General features: G+C 49.1%; 1 protein-coding gene across 1 annotated transcript in view; it reads right to left on the minus strand.

Annotated features, from left to right (window-relative positions):
• RAPGEF5 (Rap guanine nucleotide exchange factor 5) overlaps positions 1 to 16,393 on the minus strand; it is a 245,354-nt gene that overhangs the window by 101,779 nt on the left and 127,182 nt on the right. Inside the window, exon 9 of the mRNA XM_051852807.2 lies at positions 8,626 to 8,751. Coding sequence (XP_051708767.1) covers positions 8,626 to 8,751 — 126 coding nt within the window. The remainder of the gene's footprint in view (positions 1 to 8,625; positions 8,752 to 16,393) is intronic.

Here is a 16,393-nt window from a genome sequence, read left to right on the forward strand (position 1 = left end):
CTCCTGCTTCGTGTACAGCCAGCGGGGCGCTGTGGGGAAGGGTGTAGAAGGCACCCATGCCCACGTTGCAGCAGGGGAGTCTCATTCGAATCTCGGCTTCTTTCTCTCTCCTGCTTAGCTGCTTCACAAGAACTTGATGGTGCTCTTGGCACAGCGCTTGGCCAGGCCCTCCATCCTGCACCCTGGGGCCCCTGTGCCTCTTGCTTGGAGAGCTGTCACAGCCCCTGCCCAGGGGCCCTTGCGTCATCACGTCAGTTCTTGTCTCTGCCTGGCATGCCCAGCCCTCCGCATTTCCCATGGCTCTTTTGAGCCCCAGATTCCTCAGGGAAACTTGCACATGTCCTGGACTAATGGACAGCCCTGTTCGGTGCTTCCAAGAGCACCTGAATTAACACTTAGCAGACAGGTAACTGTGAATTCACTCAGCACCTAAAAATGCATCCGTGTCATTTATTTATTTATTTGAAAGGCAGAGAGATACAGAGATCCCCCATCTGCTGGTTCAATCCTCAAATGCCTGGGGTGGGCCAGGCCAAAGCTGGGAGCTGGCAACTCAATCCAAGTCTCTCATGTGAGTGGCCAGGACCCAGCCACTTAAGCCCCACCTGCTGCCTCGCTGGGTGTGCCACAGCAGGTAGCTGGATAGGAAGTGGAACTGAGATTCAAACCCAGGCACTCTGAAATGGGGTGCAGGTGTCTGGAGATGCCTTAAGCACTTGGCCAAGCCTGTCCTGAGCTGCTGAATTTCCTGCAAAGCCCCTAGGGCAGTCCCAGGGAACCGAGGCCGGCTGTCAGTCGGTGCCTCTGTCTCAGTACTCCCTGTGTCTCTGTATTTCTCATACCTCCAGGCCTCGGCAGTACACGGCTATCACGAAGCACAGTCCTCTGTCTGCTTCCTCTGTCCTTTTTGTCTTCAGACATCCACGTAGCCATTATCAACCCAAATGATAACCCCCCAGCAAAGGTTTCCACGGCTACTTGATCAGACAAGAGTCTACGAGGTGTTGTCACTGTCACATTAATGCAGACCAGGCCTCGCTGGACGTGAGAAGAAAGGATACAGGGTCACCCAGGGTCTGGAGTGGGTGTCCCTCTAGGGGCTGCAGGGCAAAAGGCTGAGGAAGGACCTCATTTTTCAATACCTCACTGAATGACTTCGCAGCCACACTGGAGGTGAGGGCTATTCTAATTTTGCAAGGGTAAGAATCTAATACATTCAGAGTACAGCACCTGTACAGCAAGGAATAAAAGACCCTTTGATAACGTGAGGTGGCCAAAGTGCAGTCACTGAGCCAGTATCAATTTTCATCATTGGGCCTTTTCAAATAAACTGGAACATTTTCAGAAAAATAAACAAATAGCATAATGACAGATTCCTCTCTCTTGAAAAATGCCAAAACTCATTTTTTTTTTTAAAAAAAAAGAGACTTGCAGTGGGCTTCTTTTGAGAACCTAAAAATACAGCTAATGAGCAGATGGCAGCACCAGACAGAGGGGCACACTGCGGCCTTTTGCGATCAGGCTGGCTGCTAGTTTTCTGGAGAGGACAAATTAGAATTTAAAGAGCGGGCAGACTGAATGAAACTTGTAAACCTTGCTCCTGTATAGACAAGAAGAGCATGGATGGCTGCTGGTGGGAAATGCGTTTGTGGGGTTTATGTTCTTGTCTTGAGTCCCTGGCGTGCTATTTAGACACCGCCAGATACCATTGCATACTATTAGACGTCAAAGGCTGCCTGGAACAGTTTCCGTTTCCATGCAAATACTCTTCCCAGCCTGACTGTCAACTTCTTGGAGGCAAGAACTATCCTCCACTGCTTTGCTTTGCTGTTCCTTTGTGGCCAGACTAATTATAAAGGGACTCAACTCTTGCAGGTCAGCCTACTGCCTGGGAAAAGATACTTCACGACCGACCCGACCCTCGCCAGGACACTGCAGGGAAGCAGATCACAGACTTTCAGTGTGGTTCTTCCCAGGCGACTGATGGGGAGCTGAATGCTGTTTATGTTGCCTAGGACAGCCGGACTCCGGCGTTCGGGAACCAGCGCTGTGGTACAGCGGGTTAGGCTGCCACTGGTGGTGCTGGCATCCCTCGTCAGTGCGCCAGTTCAAGTCCCGGCTGCTGTGCTTCCCATTCAGCTCCCTGCTAACGCACCGAGGGAAGCAGCAGAAGATGGCCTGAGAGTGCCCGCGCTCTCCCACCACCCACGGGGGAGACCCAGATGCAGTTCCTGGCTCCTGGCTCCGGCCTGGCTCAGTCTGGCCATTTGGAGAGTGAATGGATTTTTCTCTCTCAATAAAAGGGAGAAAGAGAGAAAGAGAGAGAGAGAGAGAGAGACAGAGACAGAGAGAGACAGAGACATCTCCATCTGCTGGTTCACTCCCCAAATGGCCTCAACAACCAGAGCTGGGCCAGGCCAATGCCAGGAGCCAGGATTTTCTTCTAAGTCTCCCACGGAGGTGCAGGAGCCCAAGGACTTGAGCCATCTTTCGCTGCTTTCCCAGATGCATTAGTAGGCAGCTTAAGGGGAGCAGTGGCGACTTGAACTGGTGCCCATATGTGCTGCAGGCAGTAGCTTAACCCACTACACCACGGTGCTGGCCCCAAAATAAGAAATCTTAAAAAAAAAAAAAAAGGACTCTAGCTTTCAATACTAAGCAGTCATGTTATAGAATTCTATTCATTTTTAATTAGTGAATTGGTAGACTTCAAATAATGTGGACATTGCTTGAGACTTCATACATATACATAATGCAAGTTTGAACACAGGATGATAAAACTACTTCTCTTTTTATTATTCCATGCAGAGTAAAAAGAGCATTTTCCATCCTACATTTAACTACCTTTCAAACAAACAAAAAAACCCCAAAGTAATTGACCAAGTGAACATTGGAGAAAGATGGGGAGCCACTTTAACCATGTAAAATAAGGGCTGAGGACTCCAAGCCACTCCCCCCCCCCCCCCCCCGTCACCCCTAAACAGGGCGCCTTTGACGTAGGCAGAATTCCAGGATGAGGCTGCAGGAAGCCAAGGAGGAAGCAGCAGGGCATGTGGAGGGCTAGGGACCCTGCCCCGGTAGAGGCCATTCTGCCAGGACTCAGCTTCCTGCCCGGCCTGCCCAGTGCAGTGGGGAAGGGGAAGGAAGCAGGGTGGGTCCAGACTTAACAAAGGAACTGAAGCACACAGGGTGGGGCGAGGGAGGGGCACACACAGGGTCCCTGAGAGCAGCCCTGGGTGTGGTTTTCACACGCATTTCAGAGACCCTCCTTTCTGCGGGGGAGGGGGGCGGTTCCGGAGCTGTGGCTGACTTTTTCATGATGCACTACAAAGCGTTGGTTTTCTGGGAAAGAAGGCATTTGTCTTCCAGGAAAGAAGACTGGCATCGAGATGGAGACTTGCTGGCAGCCTTTCACTGACACTCAAATGCAACAGCCCATCAGATTTCCAAGCTAGGACTTGAACTCAGTGTTCCTCTTCCTTTCCCCTCCCACCGCAGCGTCCCTTCCTTCTCAATCATTGTCTCTCTCCTCCAGGCTGCTTGTTTCGTGCACCCCCTCTTCTTGGCGACTGGGCTCCTGAGGGTCCTATTAGTCCTCCCTCCCTCAGGGACAGACTTGAGTTCACTCAGGGCCCAGTTCTGCCCTCTCAACTCCTCACCCAGCTACCAGATGGAAATAACATCACTGATGTGATGTCACCTCCCCCACCTGCCCCTTAAATCTTTATTTATTTATTTGAAAGGCAGAGTGACAGAGAGAGGGGGAGAAACAGCCAGCCATATTGGCTTGGGCTGGGTCAGGTCAAAGCCAGGAGCCAGGAACTCTGAGTCTCCCACGTGGATGCAGGGGCCCAAGCACTTGCGTTATGTTCTGCTGATTTCCCAGGCACATTAGCAGGGTGCTGGGTTGGAAGTGGAGCAGCAGGGACTGGAACAAGTGTCCATATGGGATGCCAGGGTAGCAGGCGGCAGCTTAACCCACTGTGCCACAGCGCCAGCCCCTCGCCCCACTTTTTAATGAATGCTAATGGAACCAGGTACACCGTGGCTCCTCCTGTGCCCAAGGTAACCTGAAACTTCTTGGTAGGGTCTCCCACGGCCTGGTCCCAGTCTTGCTTCCCACTGAATCTTTCTCCTCCCCACCCTCCACAACTCTTGGTCCTCGAGTGACACGTATCTGCAGACCTCCTACCATACACTGACCTCTTAACGTGCTGTGTCTAATGCTACTCCTCCCACTAGGAACATTCAAATCTAACTCAAAACCCAGCTGAAAGTCCAGGTCAAACTCTACCTCCACTGCAGGAGAGAATTCAGGCTCTTCACCTGGAAATTCTTCTTCTACCTCCTTGGTGTATCTTTTGGGATTCTCATCAATGCCTCATTGTTTTCTATATTATTTATTGATTTCTTTACTTCATGTTTATTTGAAAGTCAGAGAGAGAGAGAGAGATCAATTGGTCTCCCATCTGCTGATTCACTCTCCATATGCCTGCTACAGCCAGGGCTAGGCCAGGCCAACACCAGGAGCTCAGAACTCAATCCAAGTCTCCCATGTGGGTGTCAGGGACTCAAGTACTTGAACCACTACTGCTGCATTCTGGGGTGTGTGTTAGGGGAAGCTGGATCGGAAGTGGAGGAGCTGGGACTTGAACCAGGCACTTTGATACAGGATGCTGGTGTCCCAAGTGGCATCTTAACTGCTGCTCCTCACCCCTGCCCCACCTCCTCCTTTATCTCATTTACTGGGGGCAGTGTCTTTTCTCCACAGCCAGAGACCATACTTAGTAAGGACTCACCACAGTTACTTTGGTTCCTCTACAACATAAAATGTAACAGCATTGTTAATGAGTGATGGAGAACATTCCAGAACAACAGGACAGTAATCCACCTCAGGCCGTGTAGGTCAGGGGAGCAAGGGCTGAAGGAGACCCACCTGTAACTGTAAGAAAGTGCCACAGCTTTGCCCAAATGAGCCAGCGAACTTGGGGGTGACCAGAGATTCTCTTACAGAGAATTCAAAGGGTCTGAGGTGGAAAACATAGAAAAGTTTACTTCATCTCTCCACCACCAGCCAAAGCCTCTAGCTAAAAATGTGTCAGGAGGGTGAACACTCAGGTCTCTGAGAGCCAAGGGCTTATGCAGCGTTCAGGGCAAAGACGGCCAGCTACTCTCAAATCTACTACCATCCCAAAGGAACCTGAACACAAATTCAGAAACTGCTTCCTGAAGAAGGCACCCGGGTTCCAATCGCCCGCTCTCCGCACCGCCCGCCGTGCCGGTGCCAGCATCGCTGCCTGGCTCAGGCGCGCAGCCCTCACGTGACTAACTCACCACCCTGGCTCTCCAAGGCTTCTCTCCGGCGAGTCCGCGCCCCAACCCCTTCCTGGCTCCCATTGCCTCTGAACCACGGCCAGAGCGATCTCACAGAGGCTGGATCTGATTATGCCACTTCCTTTCTTTGACGGCGTTCCTCTGCCAGAGAGGCAAGCCCGAACGCCGGCGGTGCTTTACCAGGGCTTTCATACCCCAGCTCAATGCGCTTTCCAGCCCTCATCTTCCTGCTCCCCGTGAGTCACCCCCAGAACTACAGTCATGTCTTCTTGCTCCTCCCTCTGCCTAAAGCTCTCTCCCCTGCCCCACCCTTCTCTCCTGACTGCAAGGTCAAACTCAACTGACCCCCTCTGAGAACACCTGTGGCTTGCTTCCTCTATGGAGATAATCATGGAATGAAGACCAGGAACTACAATACCCACATGGGAGGTCATCTATTAAGACCCAGCCCATTTCTGTCCCATTCTTGAAGCCTTCGCATGATAACCATTCATGCTTACCAGAGAACCTGGTCTCATTTTGCCCATGGCTAGTTAATAGAAAATAGGAAAACTGAGTGCTTCCTGGGCGGAGTGTGATAATTACATGTTAAACTTTTTCTTTTGCAAAAATACCTTGGCAAAAGCACAGTGACATGTTTCTCTCACCTCATGCATTCATAATCATGGCATTTACTGGTTTAATATTAGAAATGATGACTCAGAAAGCTCTGATTCCCTTGTAACAAGACATACCAGCAACCAACAGCAAACGCACCGTCTTTGGCTACTGCAGTAGCTCCTGGAGGTAACGTTCATCGGTCGGGCACACATGTGGTCTTGTAAGACGGGCGAAGCAATGCCATTTGGTAAAACGAGTAACTCTACAGGGCAGGCAACTTGGATTCCAACTCCAATCTCACCACTGTCTACTTTAACTACCTTTGGCACCCCTGGCATCGTAGATGAGGGAAATGAAACATTTTTAAAGTCGTGAAAGAAAGGAAATCTGTATGAAACTCCAGGGCTTGGGCATTATTCTTGCAACAAGAAGAGACTTATTGCAAGTTTACGTTCAATGGACTGCAGCTTCCTCTGTACTCCAGTGTCGGGCAGCGAGAGCAGACAACTGCTACTGAAAAGAAGACGAGGGCGGGAAAAATGGACACGCTTCAGTCTCACAAACAATGTGAATGTCACAGGAAAGCAACAGTGTGGATACACCCAGTGCACAAGACCCAAGAGATTAAAATAAAGTATTGGACAGCTTCTGATTCCTAATAAATTACTGTAAAAAAAAATGTACAAGTATCTCATAATAAATCATTCGCTGAGTGGCACACTATGTCAACACCAGCCTTGACAGGTGATTGGTTCAGCTGGCTTCGTCCAGCAGAAGGCAGATGGCAGAATGGCTGCATTTATATTTATCACCAGGCCAAAAAAAATAAAAGATGCTCAACATTCGACTTTCCTCACTTTCAGCTTCACGGGAAAGTCTGTGTAGGAAAAGGCCTAATTCCAACGTTTATTTATGAACCATCTTCGCTCTCAGGGTTGCCAAGGTACCCATCAGAGGACATTCATGCAAGAAGTGAAAAACCTTGGTGTTTTACTTTTGCAAACTTAAAATTTAGTGGTAACAGAGAATAAATAGCCATAAGCAGAGTTGCAAATCGTTAATCACTGAGTTTCTGTCTCAGGTGGAAAGGCTTTGTCATGATCAGCACCAAGTTCACATTTCTATAGCTACAAATTTGGAGGTGCTTATAATGGCATTGGCTGCTCTTATTTGTAACATTTCAGAATGCACTAGAGAAAAGACACAGGGTACACAAGGATCTTTGAAAATAAGCACAGGGTTGTTTGTGGCCCGGAGCTCATAATATTTATTTTTGGAGAAGTGCTTCTCTATTGTCTGATTTTGAAAAATTTGCCCTAAAATCCAGTTGTCACTGATTTACAAGAAAAGAAAAATGCTCATAGTTAAACTACGACATGCTTTCGCATCATCCACAGTGAAGACTCACCTTGATTTCAGAGATGCTAAAATGTGTGGACACATCTATCTTGAAATCAATACAGCAGGGCTTATGAAAAATGCTGCTCTTCTGATTAAAACGAATCAAAGGAAACACTGTTTCAAAGTGTCCTCAGCACACAGCACAGGACGGGAGTGCCTTTCGATGGAGTCAGCCTTAGGGGTGCTTTCAGAACCTGATCAAGACCTTCCCTCTTCAATAGCACCTGGCAGAGTGAAGCTATCTGACACTTGCCCCTAAGCCAGGGGTCACTCCTGGATGGAGCTATTTTGCTCCATCAGGAAGCTTGAAGCTGCCTAATTATTCTCCCCCTGGCAACACCAACCATTGCAATTCCGTGTTGCACTGTTTGCAACGTGCCAACTTATTAAACTAAGCAACCAGCCAGCCTCCAACATCTCCCCTCTGCTTCTGCTCAGAAAAACCCTGTCATTTCTATCGATGGACTTGAAGCAACACTAGTCCCCCTTGGAAAGGTTTGAAAATACAATTCCAAGGAAAGCTGGCTTCAGAGAAAGACATGTTTACAAGCACAGAGGAATTTTCCTCTCCATGAGTAACCCTGGCCAGGGCAGCGCCGAGAGTGAAACTGTCTTACGAACAACAACAACAAAAGCAGCAGCAACGCGGAACAGGGGAGAGTGGTGCCACTGTCCTCCCAGCGGGATGGACGCCGGCCTTCTCGGTCCTAGGGCTGCCCATGAATAAGCGCTTTCAGGGGGACCGAGCCCATCGTCCCTTTGCCCAGCTTGCACTGCGTGCAAACAATATCACTCTTGTTGGAACACAAACGTTCACAAGATACTGACTTCTGACCCTGCCACTGGGTGCCAGCGTCTATCGTCTGTTCTTCTGTTCCTGTCTATTTTCAGTGGCTTAGGACACACACTTGTTTGGCAACGAGATCCACCCTTGACCCCATACAAAACATAAAAGTACACTGGAATGTTCTTTCAAAGTCCGTATTCTCCAAACCATCTGATGGGGGGCGAACGCACCCTAAGTTAAACCTAGAGTCGTCCACTTAGGACCATCAGTGACGCGTGCACTCCTACTGGCTCAAAGGTGAGCCCCTATTTCTACATGACTTACTTTTGAGAAGAGCTCTCTTATAAATCCAGCATCTTGGGGGTCCCCCATTTTCACGAAGGAGCGGAGGAACCCCATACTTAAAGAATTTAAAATCAATGGTTCTTTCCTTTGAACAGAAAGCCAGGCAGAAGCACTTCCCACCCCTTTAAGCCCGCGCTCCCAGGAGGAAAAGGGCTTACGTGCTCAGGCTTCTCCGGTTCCTTTCTGTCCGTCTGCAAAAACTGACAGTTTTCTCGCGCCAGCTTCTGGACCAGTTCAATCCGTCCCATGTCATCTCTCTCTTGAAGCTTGCACATCACCCCTGCCTTAAGAGTTGGGGAGAAAGCGAAGATGTACTTAAATCCACAATCCCAGGACATCACACCACCGCCAAGGGCACCTTTAGAATAAACTCATTTTTTTTTTCCTTCGCCTGGGTTAGATCATGGTCTTGGTACAATGGCTTGTCTTTCCAAAACGGGAGTCATTTTAACCTAGGAACGCTATGCCAAAAGGACCTGAGGTTGAGATCATGGATCAGTCTACTCCGAGAGCGAACGGCAGAGCCAACTAAACCATTTGCTACTACGTGTGCGGCTGATATGCCACTATTTGTTTGTTCCTGACAGCCTGTTTCCTGTTACATAAGCAGAGCCTAGCAAGAGGTTAAAAACTCATGGGAAAGTTCGCCAGGAACCACTCTGGCAAAAAGGGTGAAGAGATACAGAGCCCTAAAAATAACAGGCTACCACCTCCCAAGTTTTTAACTCTAGTACATCATCCCACGCACAAATACACGGTTAACCCAAAGGTTACAGCATGAGCAGCATGAGGGTTTTTTTTTTTTTTTAAACAACTGGAAAATTACTACAGAACATTCATAAAATACTTCCAACCTTATATGAAAAAAGGGAAAACTTTTTATTAGCAATAAGCGACTGGAAAAAGAAAGCTTGCAGCTCTACTCAGGAGGGCTTGGAAAAGACCCATGAAGCATCAGCGAGGGTTAAAGGTGACCATGAGGAGGGAGGCACAGCCAGGGCTTGATTAGAAAAAAACCACACACCATTCTTAGCTCCGTCTCACATTCTTTCCAAAATGCTCCATACTGATGTCTCAGGACAGGAAGAAACCCAAGGTTTCTCTAGGCAGGAGCAGGCCAGACTACAGAAACTGTTTTACCCAGCATGACCTGCAGCATGGGGACATATGGAAGAAGATGAACAAACATGGGCAGGGGCCGGTGGAGCTGCCCGGTCCTGGTCCCAGCGGTTTGTGCTAAGACACTCGTGTTGCTGACCGGGCACTGGAGAGACGGTGCCTAAGGCTGCATTCCCAAGGGCAGTGACTGCTCTTTATCGAGCAGCTAATCTAAGTAGGAAGGAAGGAAACACACAAGAAGATCCTTGCAATGGCCCAAATCACAGATTCCCAGATGCAGGGAGTGGAGCTCCCTCCACCACCGTCAGAGATTTATTTTTACAGTGGCCGTTATGAGTGGGTCTCCAGTCCCCTCCTGGATTTCCTGGACATGGATCTCAGTTTCTCTTTAGACACTGGTTGGAAAGCCCCTGACCACACGAGCCAAAACCCTAGTCTTCTCCATGAACTTCAACCACGAGCACCAGTTTGGCTTTTTAAAAATGCTGGGAAACACGCTCGTCCCTTATCCAAGATGACAATCTTCCACAAATTCTTAACTACAAAGATTTATTATATCCTTCTTTTAATCTTCTCCAGATATGTATCTCTAGTTCTATAATTATTTTATTCATTTATTCTTTCACTCATGCAACAGATTTTTTTGTTTGCATTTTTTTTAACTTTTATTTAATGAATATAAATTTCCAAAGTACGACTTATGGATTACAATGGCTTCCCCCCCCATACCGTCCCTCCCACCCACAACCCTCCCCTTTCCCACTCCCTCTCCCCTTCCATTCACATCAAGATTCATTTTCGATTATCTTAATATACAGAAGATCAGCTTAGTATACATTAAGTAAGGATTTCAACAGATTTTTTTTTAAAAAGATTTATTTTTATTTATTTGAAAGGCAAAATGACAGAGGGAGGGAGGGGGGAGACAGAGAGATAGAGAGAGAGAGAGAGAGAGGCAGAGGGAGAGTGAGCAAGCTCTTGCATCCACTGATGCACTCTCCAGATGGCTGTAATAGTTTGGGCTGGCCAGATCAAACCCAGCAGCCAGGAACTTCATCCGGGTCTCCTAGGTGGGTGGCAGGGGTCCAAGTATTTGGGCCATCTTGTCTTCCTGGGGGCATTAGCAAGGAGCTGGAGCAGAAGCCGAGCAGCTGGGACTGTAACTGGGGCTCTGAAATGGGATGCCGGCATTGCACTCAGGTGGTGGCTTGAGCAGTCGCACCACAGCGCTGGCCCCTCAAGCAGCAGGCTTTGTGCGAACAACACTCTACTAGGTTCAGGGCATAGGTTCAGCACCAACTGCATCTCAGAGCTCACAGGGGACATCAGTCATGCAGTACCCAGACAGAACCCTCCCAGGGAGATGTAGGAAGGAAGGGAATACAGCAGGGAGAAGGGACAGAAAGGTGGGCAGGGGCAGTGTTAGGATGGGAGTGTCCGGGAGAATTCCCTAGCAAGGTGACGCTTCCCAAAGGCGGCGAGGAAGAAGTGATGAGCACACCAGGACAATGTGTGCCAGGCCTAGGGGCAGCGAGCACACCGGCCCTGAGGTTTGGGTGTGTCTGACTGACTCAAGGACCAGCAAAGGGAACAGCACGGGAGAGCAGAGCTGGGAGGAGGGAGACGAGAGGTGACACAGGACAGAGCCCATGGTGCCCTTACAGGCTGTCTAAGAAGTCTGGCGTGGCACTTGTGTTGAGACTGGTGCAGAGACTCCAGATATATTCAAAGGGGGCCGATGCTGTGGCGTAGCGGGTAAAGCCACCGCCTGCAGTGCTGGCATCCCATATGGGCACCAGTTCAAGACCTGGCTGCTCCACTTTCCATCCAGCTCTCTGCTGTGGCCTGGGAAAGCAGCGGAAGATGGCCCAAGCCCTTGAGCCCTGCACCCATGTGGGAGACCCGGATGAAGCTCCTGGCTCCTGGTTTTGGATCAGCACAGCTCTGGCTGTTGCAACCAATTGGGGAGTAAACCAGCGGATGGAAGACCGCCCCCCCCCGCCCCCCCGCCTCTCCTTCTCTCTGTGTAACTTTGACTTTCACATAAATACATAAATCTTTAAAAAAAAAAAAAAGGGAAGCTCAGCAGAATTGGATGTTTGGGAGTCTCCAAAAGATTTGGGCTGAGCAACCGGAAGGACAGAGCTGTCATTTACTGAGATTAGGAGGACGGGGAGGTGTCTACTCGGCAGCCAAGTGGGGTTCCAGGGCTGGCAGACTGGAGGTTCCAGGGAGAAGGCCAGCTGGAAACATGAAACTGGGAGTCATTGGAACGCCTCTGGTTCTACCGGCAGAGTGATGGCAGCCCGAGGTTTAGCTACCAGGAAACGGGGAGACCTAAGGGGAGGAGATGAAGGAGGGCAGGTTCCAGAGAGTCAACGGGGAGACTGCTCGTGCAGCACGGCCGGCGAGTGCCGACTGACTGACAACAGTAACTGCTGGTGTGGGAGCTTTATGGGCTTTGGAGGTGACTTCCCAGCAGGGCAGGACAGGGAGGGGCCCTGGCTGGGGAGTGACCTGTGCCTGTCTATCGCACGGTGACAAGCATTGCTGGTTCTCATCTTTATCAAACAGTGTTCCGTGGGCAAGGAAAGTTGATGATGTAGGAAGAAGACGGGCATCTTCAAGTGTCATGTTCTTGAGTAGGAGAGATAGAGGTCTCCCCTCAGAGAGAAACGTGACCATAGATATGGCAGGGCTGGCACTGTGGCATAGTGGGTGAGGCAGCCACCTGCGATGCCAGCATCTCGTATGGGCACCGGCTGGAGTCCTGGCTGCTCCACTTCCAATCCAGCTCTCTGCTATGGCCTGGGAAAACAGTGGGAGATGGCCCACGTGCATGGGCCCCTGCACCCACGTCAGAGACCCAGATGAAGCTCCTGGCTTGACTTTGGTCTGGCCCAGTCCTAGCCATTGTGGCCATTTGGGTAGTGAATTCAAGATCTTTCTCTCTCATTCTCTCTGTAATTCTGCCTTTCAGATAAATACATAAATCGTTAAGTAAATAAATATCCCATGCACTGGGACAGCAGGAAGATGAAGTTCAAGAGTAAGTACACAGGCAGGTTGGCACGAGCAGCCACGTTGTTAGCTGAGAGTAAGGACTGTGGGGAGAAGATACGGCAAAGCCCAAGAAGCGGGGGTACAGTCTTTGTCTAGGTTGTAGGTGCCGGCAAACTTTTCCTGAAAAGAGCAAGAGAAGAAATACTCCAGGCTGAGCCCAAGAACGACAAGCAACGATGCCCAAATCCACACACAACTACATCCCAGTGATATGGAAGCTGCAAAAACAGGCAGTAGGCTCTGGTTTCTCAACTCTCGACCTAAGAGGAAACCAGACAAAAGAAGGAGAATAAGATTGTCAAACATTACTAAGGGCACACCTGCTAGTATTTCTTTTCTTTTTTCTTTTTTTTCTTTTTACAGGCAGAGTGGACAGTGAGAGAGAGAGACAGAGAGAAAGGTCTTCCTTTTGCCATTGGTTCACCCTCCAATGGCCGCCGTGGCTGGCGCGCTGCGGCCGGCACATCGTGCTGATGTGATGGCAGGAGCCAGGTACTTATCCTGGTCTCCCATGGGGTGCAGGGCTCAAGCACTTGGGCCATCCTCCACTGCACTCCCGGGCCACAGCAGAGAGCTGGCCTGGAAGAGGGGCAACCGGGACAGAAGCCGGCGCCCTGACCGGGACTAGAACCCGGTGTGCCGGCACCACAAGGTGGAGGATTATTGAGCCACGGCAACGGCCGGTATTTCTTTTTAAGATCGATTTATTTATTTGAAAGGCAGAGTTACAGGAGAGGGAGAGACAGAGATTGATCTCGCATCCACTGGTTCATTCCCCAAATGGCTGCAAAGGAAAAGGCTAGAGCAGGCTGAAGCCAAGAGCCTGGAGCTCCCTCCTGGTCTCCCATGAGGGTGGCAGGGACCCAAGCACTTGGGCCATCTTCTGCTTTCCCAGGCGCATCAGCAGGAAGCTGTATCAGGAACAGAGCAGCTGGGACTTGAACTAGTGCTCCTTTCTAAGCAGTGGCTTCATCTGCTGTGCCACAACACTCACCCCGAGAGTCTTTTTTCCCCAGAGTTTATTTATTTGAAAGGCAGAGTTACAGAGAAACAGAGAGATCTTCCATCAGCTGATTCACTCCACAGATTGCTGCAACAGCCGGAGCCAGGAGCCTGGAACTCTATCCAGGTCTCCCATATGGGTAGCAGGGGCCATCCTCTGCTGCTTTCCCAAGAATTAGCAGGGAGCTGGATTGGAAGTAGAGCAGCTGGGCCTCAAAGCTGTGCTCATATGGGATGCTGGCATCACAGGAGGTGGCTTAACCTGGTGTGCCATAACGCTGGTCCCCCTGCAAGCCATGTTTGAACAGCTGTTGTATGAGGAGTGCTGTGGACTTGAACATCTTCCATGCACACATCTGGAAATGATGTGGAACCCAGAAAATCAAGGCAGTAATGTTCCTTTTTAAGTTATAAAAGGGGAAATCAATATGAAATAATGAGGTTACTCTAAAACCCATTCTAGAATCAGAAGATGGAAGATCTCTTCCTCCCCTCCTGCCTCTCATTTTCAAATAAATAAATGAACGAAGTTTTTTTTTTTTTTTTTTAAAGAAAAGGCTTTGAGGGAGCCTGAGGAGTGCCTCTCCACCTGTCCATCACAGGCACTCCTCAGAGGCGGCACAGGAAGCCAGGTGTTCTCCAGGGACCCTTTCCACAGCTCCGTAATTTAGGGATTTAATTCAAGCAACCCATGAATTCATGAGCATGTTTGGGAGCTTTGTTATGCGGGAGAAGCAAGATAACTAACAGCCCTTGATAAGGATGTTCACAATCTTGGTCTATTTAATTTATCTATGTGACATTAATTACAAACAGTTTACCTAACACTGTTAAGCTAGGGAAAAAAAAAAAACCAGATAAAAGACAAATGTGTAATTGTCAGAAGAGTTATTTAAGAGCCTTATTGCAAGGTCTGTTTAGAAAAAAACAAATCTCTATGATGTACAATTAAAGCCATTCATATGATTCTCAATATTAGAGAAGGAAAATGCAACGACTGTAGACACAAAGTCTGCTTCCCTCACACATCAAGTCGTAGCAGTGCTGGCTCAGGGGCTGGCGTTGTGGTGCAGTGGATAAGCCTCCCCTCATGATGCTGGCATCCCCAGGAGAACCAGTCTGAGTCCTGGCTGCTCCATTTCCAATCCAGCTCCCCGCTCATGTGCCTGGGAGGGCAGTGGAAGATGCCCAAGTATGCGGGTCCCTGCTACCCGTGCAAGAGACCTGGACTGAGACCCTAGATCCTGGCTTCAGCCTGGCCCAGGCCTGGCCATTGCAGACATCTGAGGAGTGAATCAGCAGACGGCAGCTCTGTCTGACTCTCAAAAAAGAAAATATAAAGGAAGGTAAAAGATAAATGCTGGGTTCAATCCCTTAGTGGTAAAACGAAACTGGGGCAGAGCTCCCTTAGGATGGGCCTCACGGATGACAAAGGAGCAGTGTTTCTGTGACAAGAGGTGAAAGGGCCCAGTTCTCTGTGTGAAACATGGTCTGCATCATCTTCATTTTGCAAATCACTTTTCTAAAACATGTAGGTAGAACATCACTGAGACAAGCAGCACAAGGAAGAAGGCGCCGTCTTTCAGGAGAGCAGTTTTGCATTAAGAATGCTGTTTAACACAAAGGCAATCCGATACACAAAGTATTTAGATAAATCTGTGTTGATCACTACATAACATAGCCACTTCATTTCAAAGCAAGCCTCGAACGTACACTCACAGAATAGAATTTTTTTACTATTTTATTTTGATATTATTATGATTATTTTATTATTTTATCATTGGACTTTAAGTGTGTTTTTGTTTTTGTTTTTGTTTTTTTTTACTTCACTGCTTTGAAAGTTAGAGACACAGAGACACAGAGCTAGAAAGAGATCTTCCATCTCCTGGTGTACTCCCCAAATGGCCGCCTCTGCCCAGGATGGGCCAGGCCAGAGCCAGGAACCCAGAACTCAATCTGGGTCTCCCACGAGGTTGTCAGAGCCCCAGTTACTTGAGCCACCATCTGCTGCCTCCCAGGGTATTTGCAGGAAACTGAAATCAGAAGTGCAGCTGGGACTCGAACCCAGGCCCTCTCCTATGGCATGTGGGCATCCCAAATGGTACCCTAAGCACTATTCTTGCTACCTTGAACAGAAAACATAAATGACAGAATAAAAACATTGATGAGTTGAGATGATTTTTTATTCCATATTCTAAAATATAAAATATTTAGACTTGTTTTCAGGAAAATTCAGGAGACATTTCATAGTTTAAAAAAAAAAAAACCACAAGCTTTAGGCCAGCAAGTATTTATTGTTCTAAATTTCTGCAGGGAAAGAAAGAAAATTATGAGAATGCCCTCTGTGGGATGGAGAGAAAAACATCCCCTGTGGTAATGGGGCAAAGGCTGAGACGCAGCCACGTAAGAAATGTGCATGACGGAGAGGGTGGCATTCCAGGCACGTCTGCCCAACCCAGGAGTCATTAGCATGGGCTCAGACAGGAGGCTGTGCATCCTGGAGCCATAGCCAGCACCCCTGACTCCCAGCTCTTGGCTGCCCAGGTGAGGCCTGGCAACCTCCAGGGCGGGGGGCTCATGGCATGGCAGTCCCCTTCGTAGAATGACCTGTGACAGCCATGATGACACAGCACCTGGGTGGACAGATCTTCCCTGCGCAACACCATGTGACAGTGGAGCCTGCCCGAGCAGGCTGAGAATGGGGAAGGGGGTGGGAACCACAGCAACGTGGAACTGCTCGCC

This window comes from Oryctolagus cuniculus, chromosome 16, assembly GCF_964237555.1.
Source record: "Oryctolagus cuniculus chromosome 16, mOryCun1.1, whole genome shotgun sequence".
NCBI classification, from domain to species: Eukaryota; Metazoa; Chordata; class Mammalia; order Lagomorpha; family Leporidae; genus Oryctolagus; species Oryctolagus cuniculus.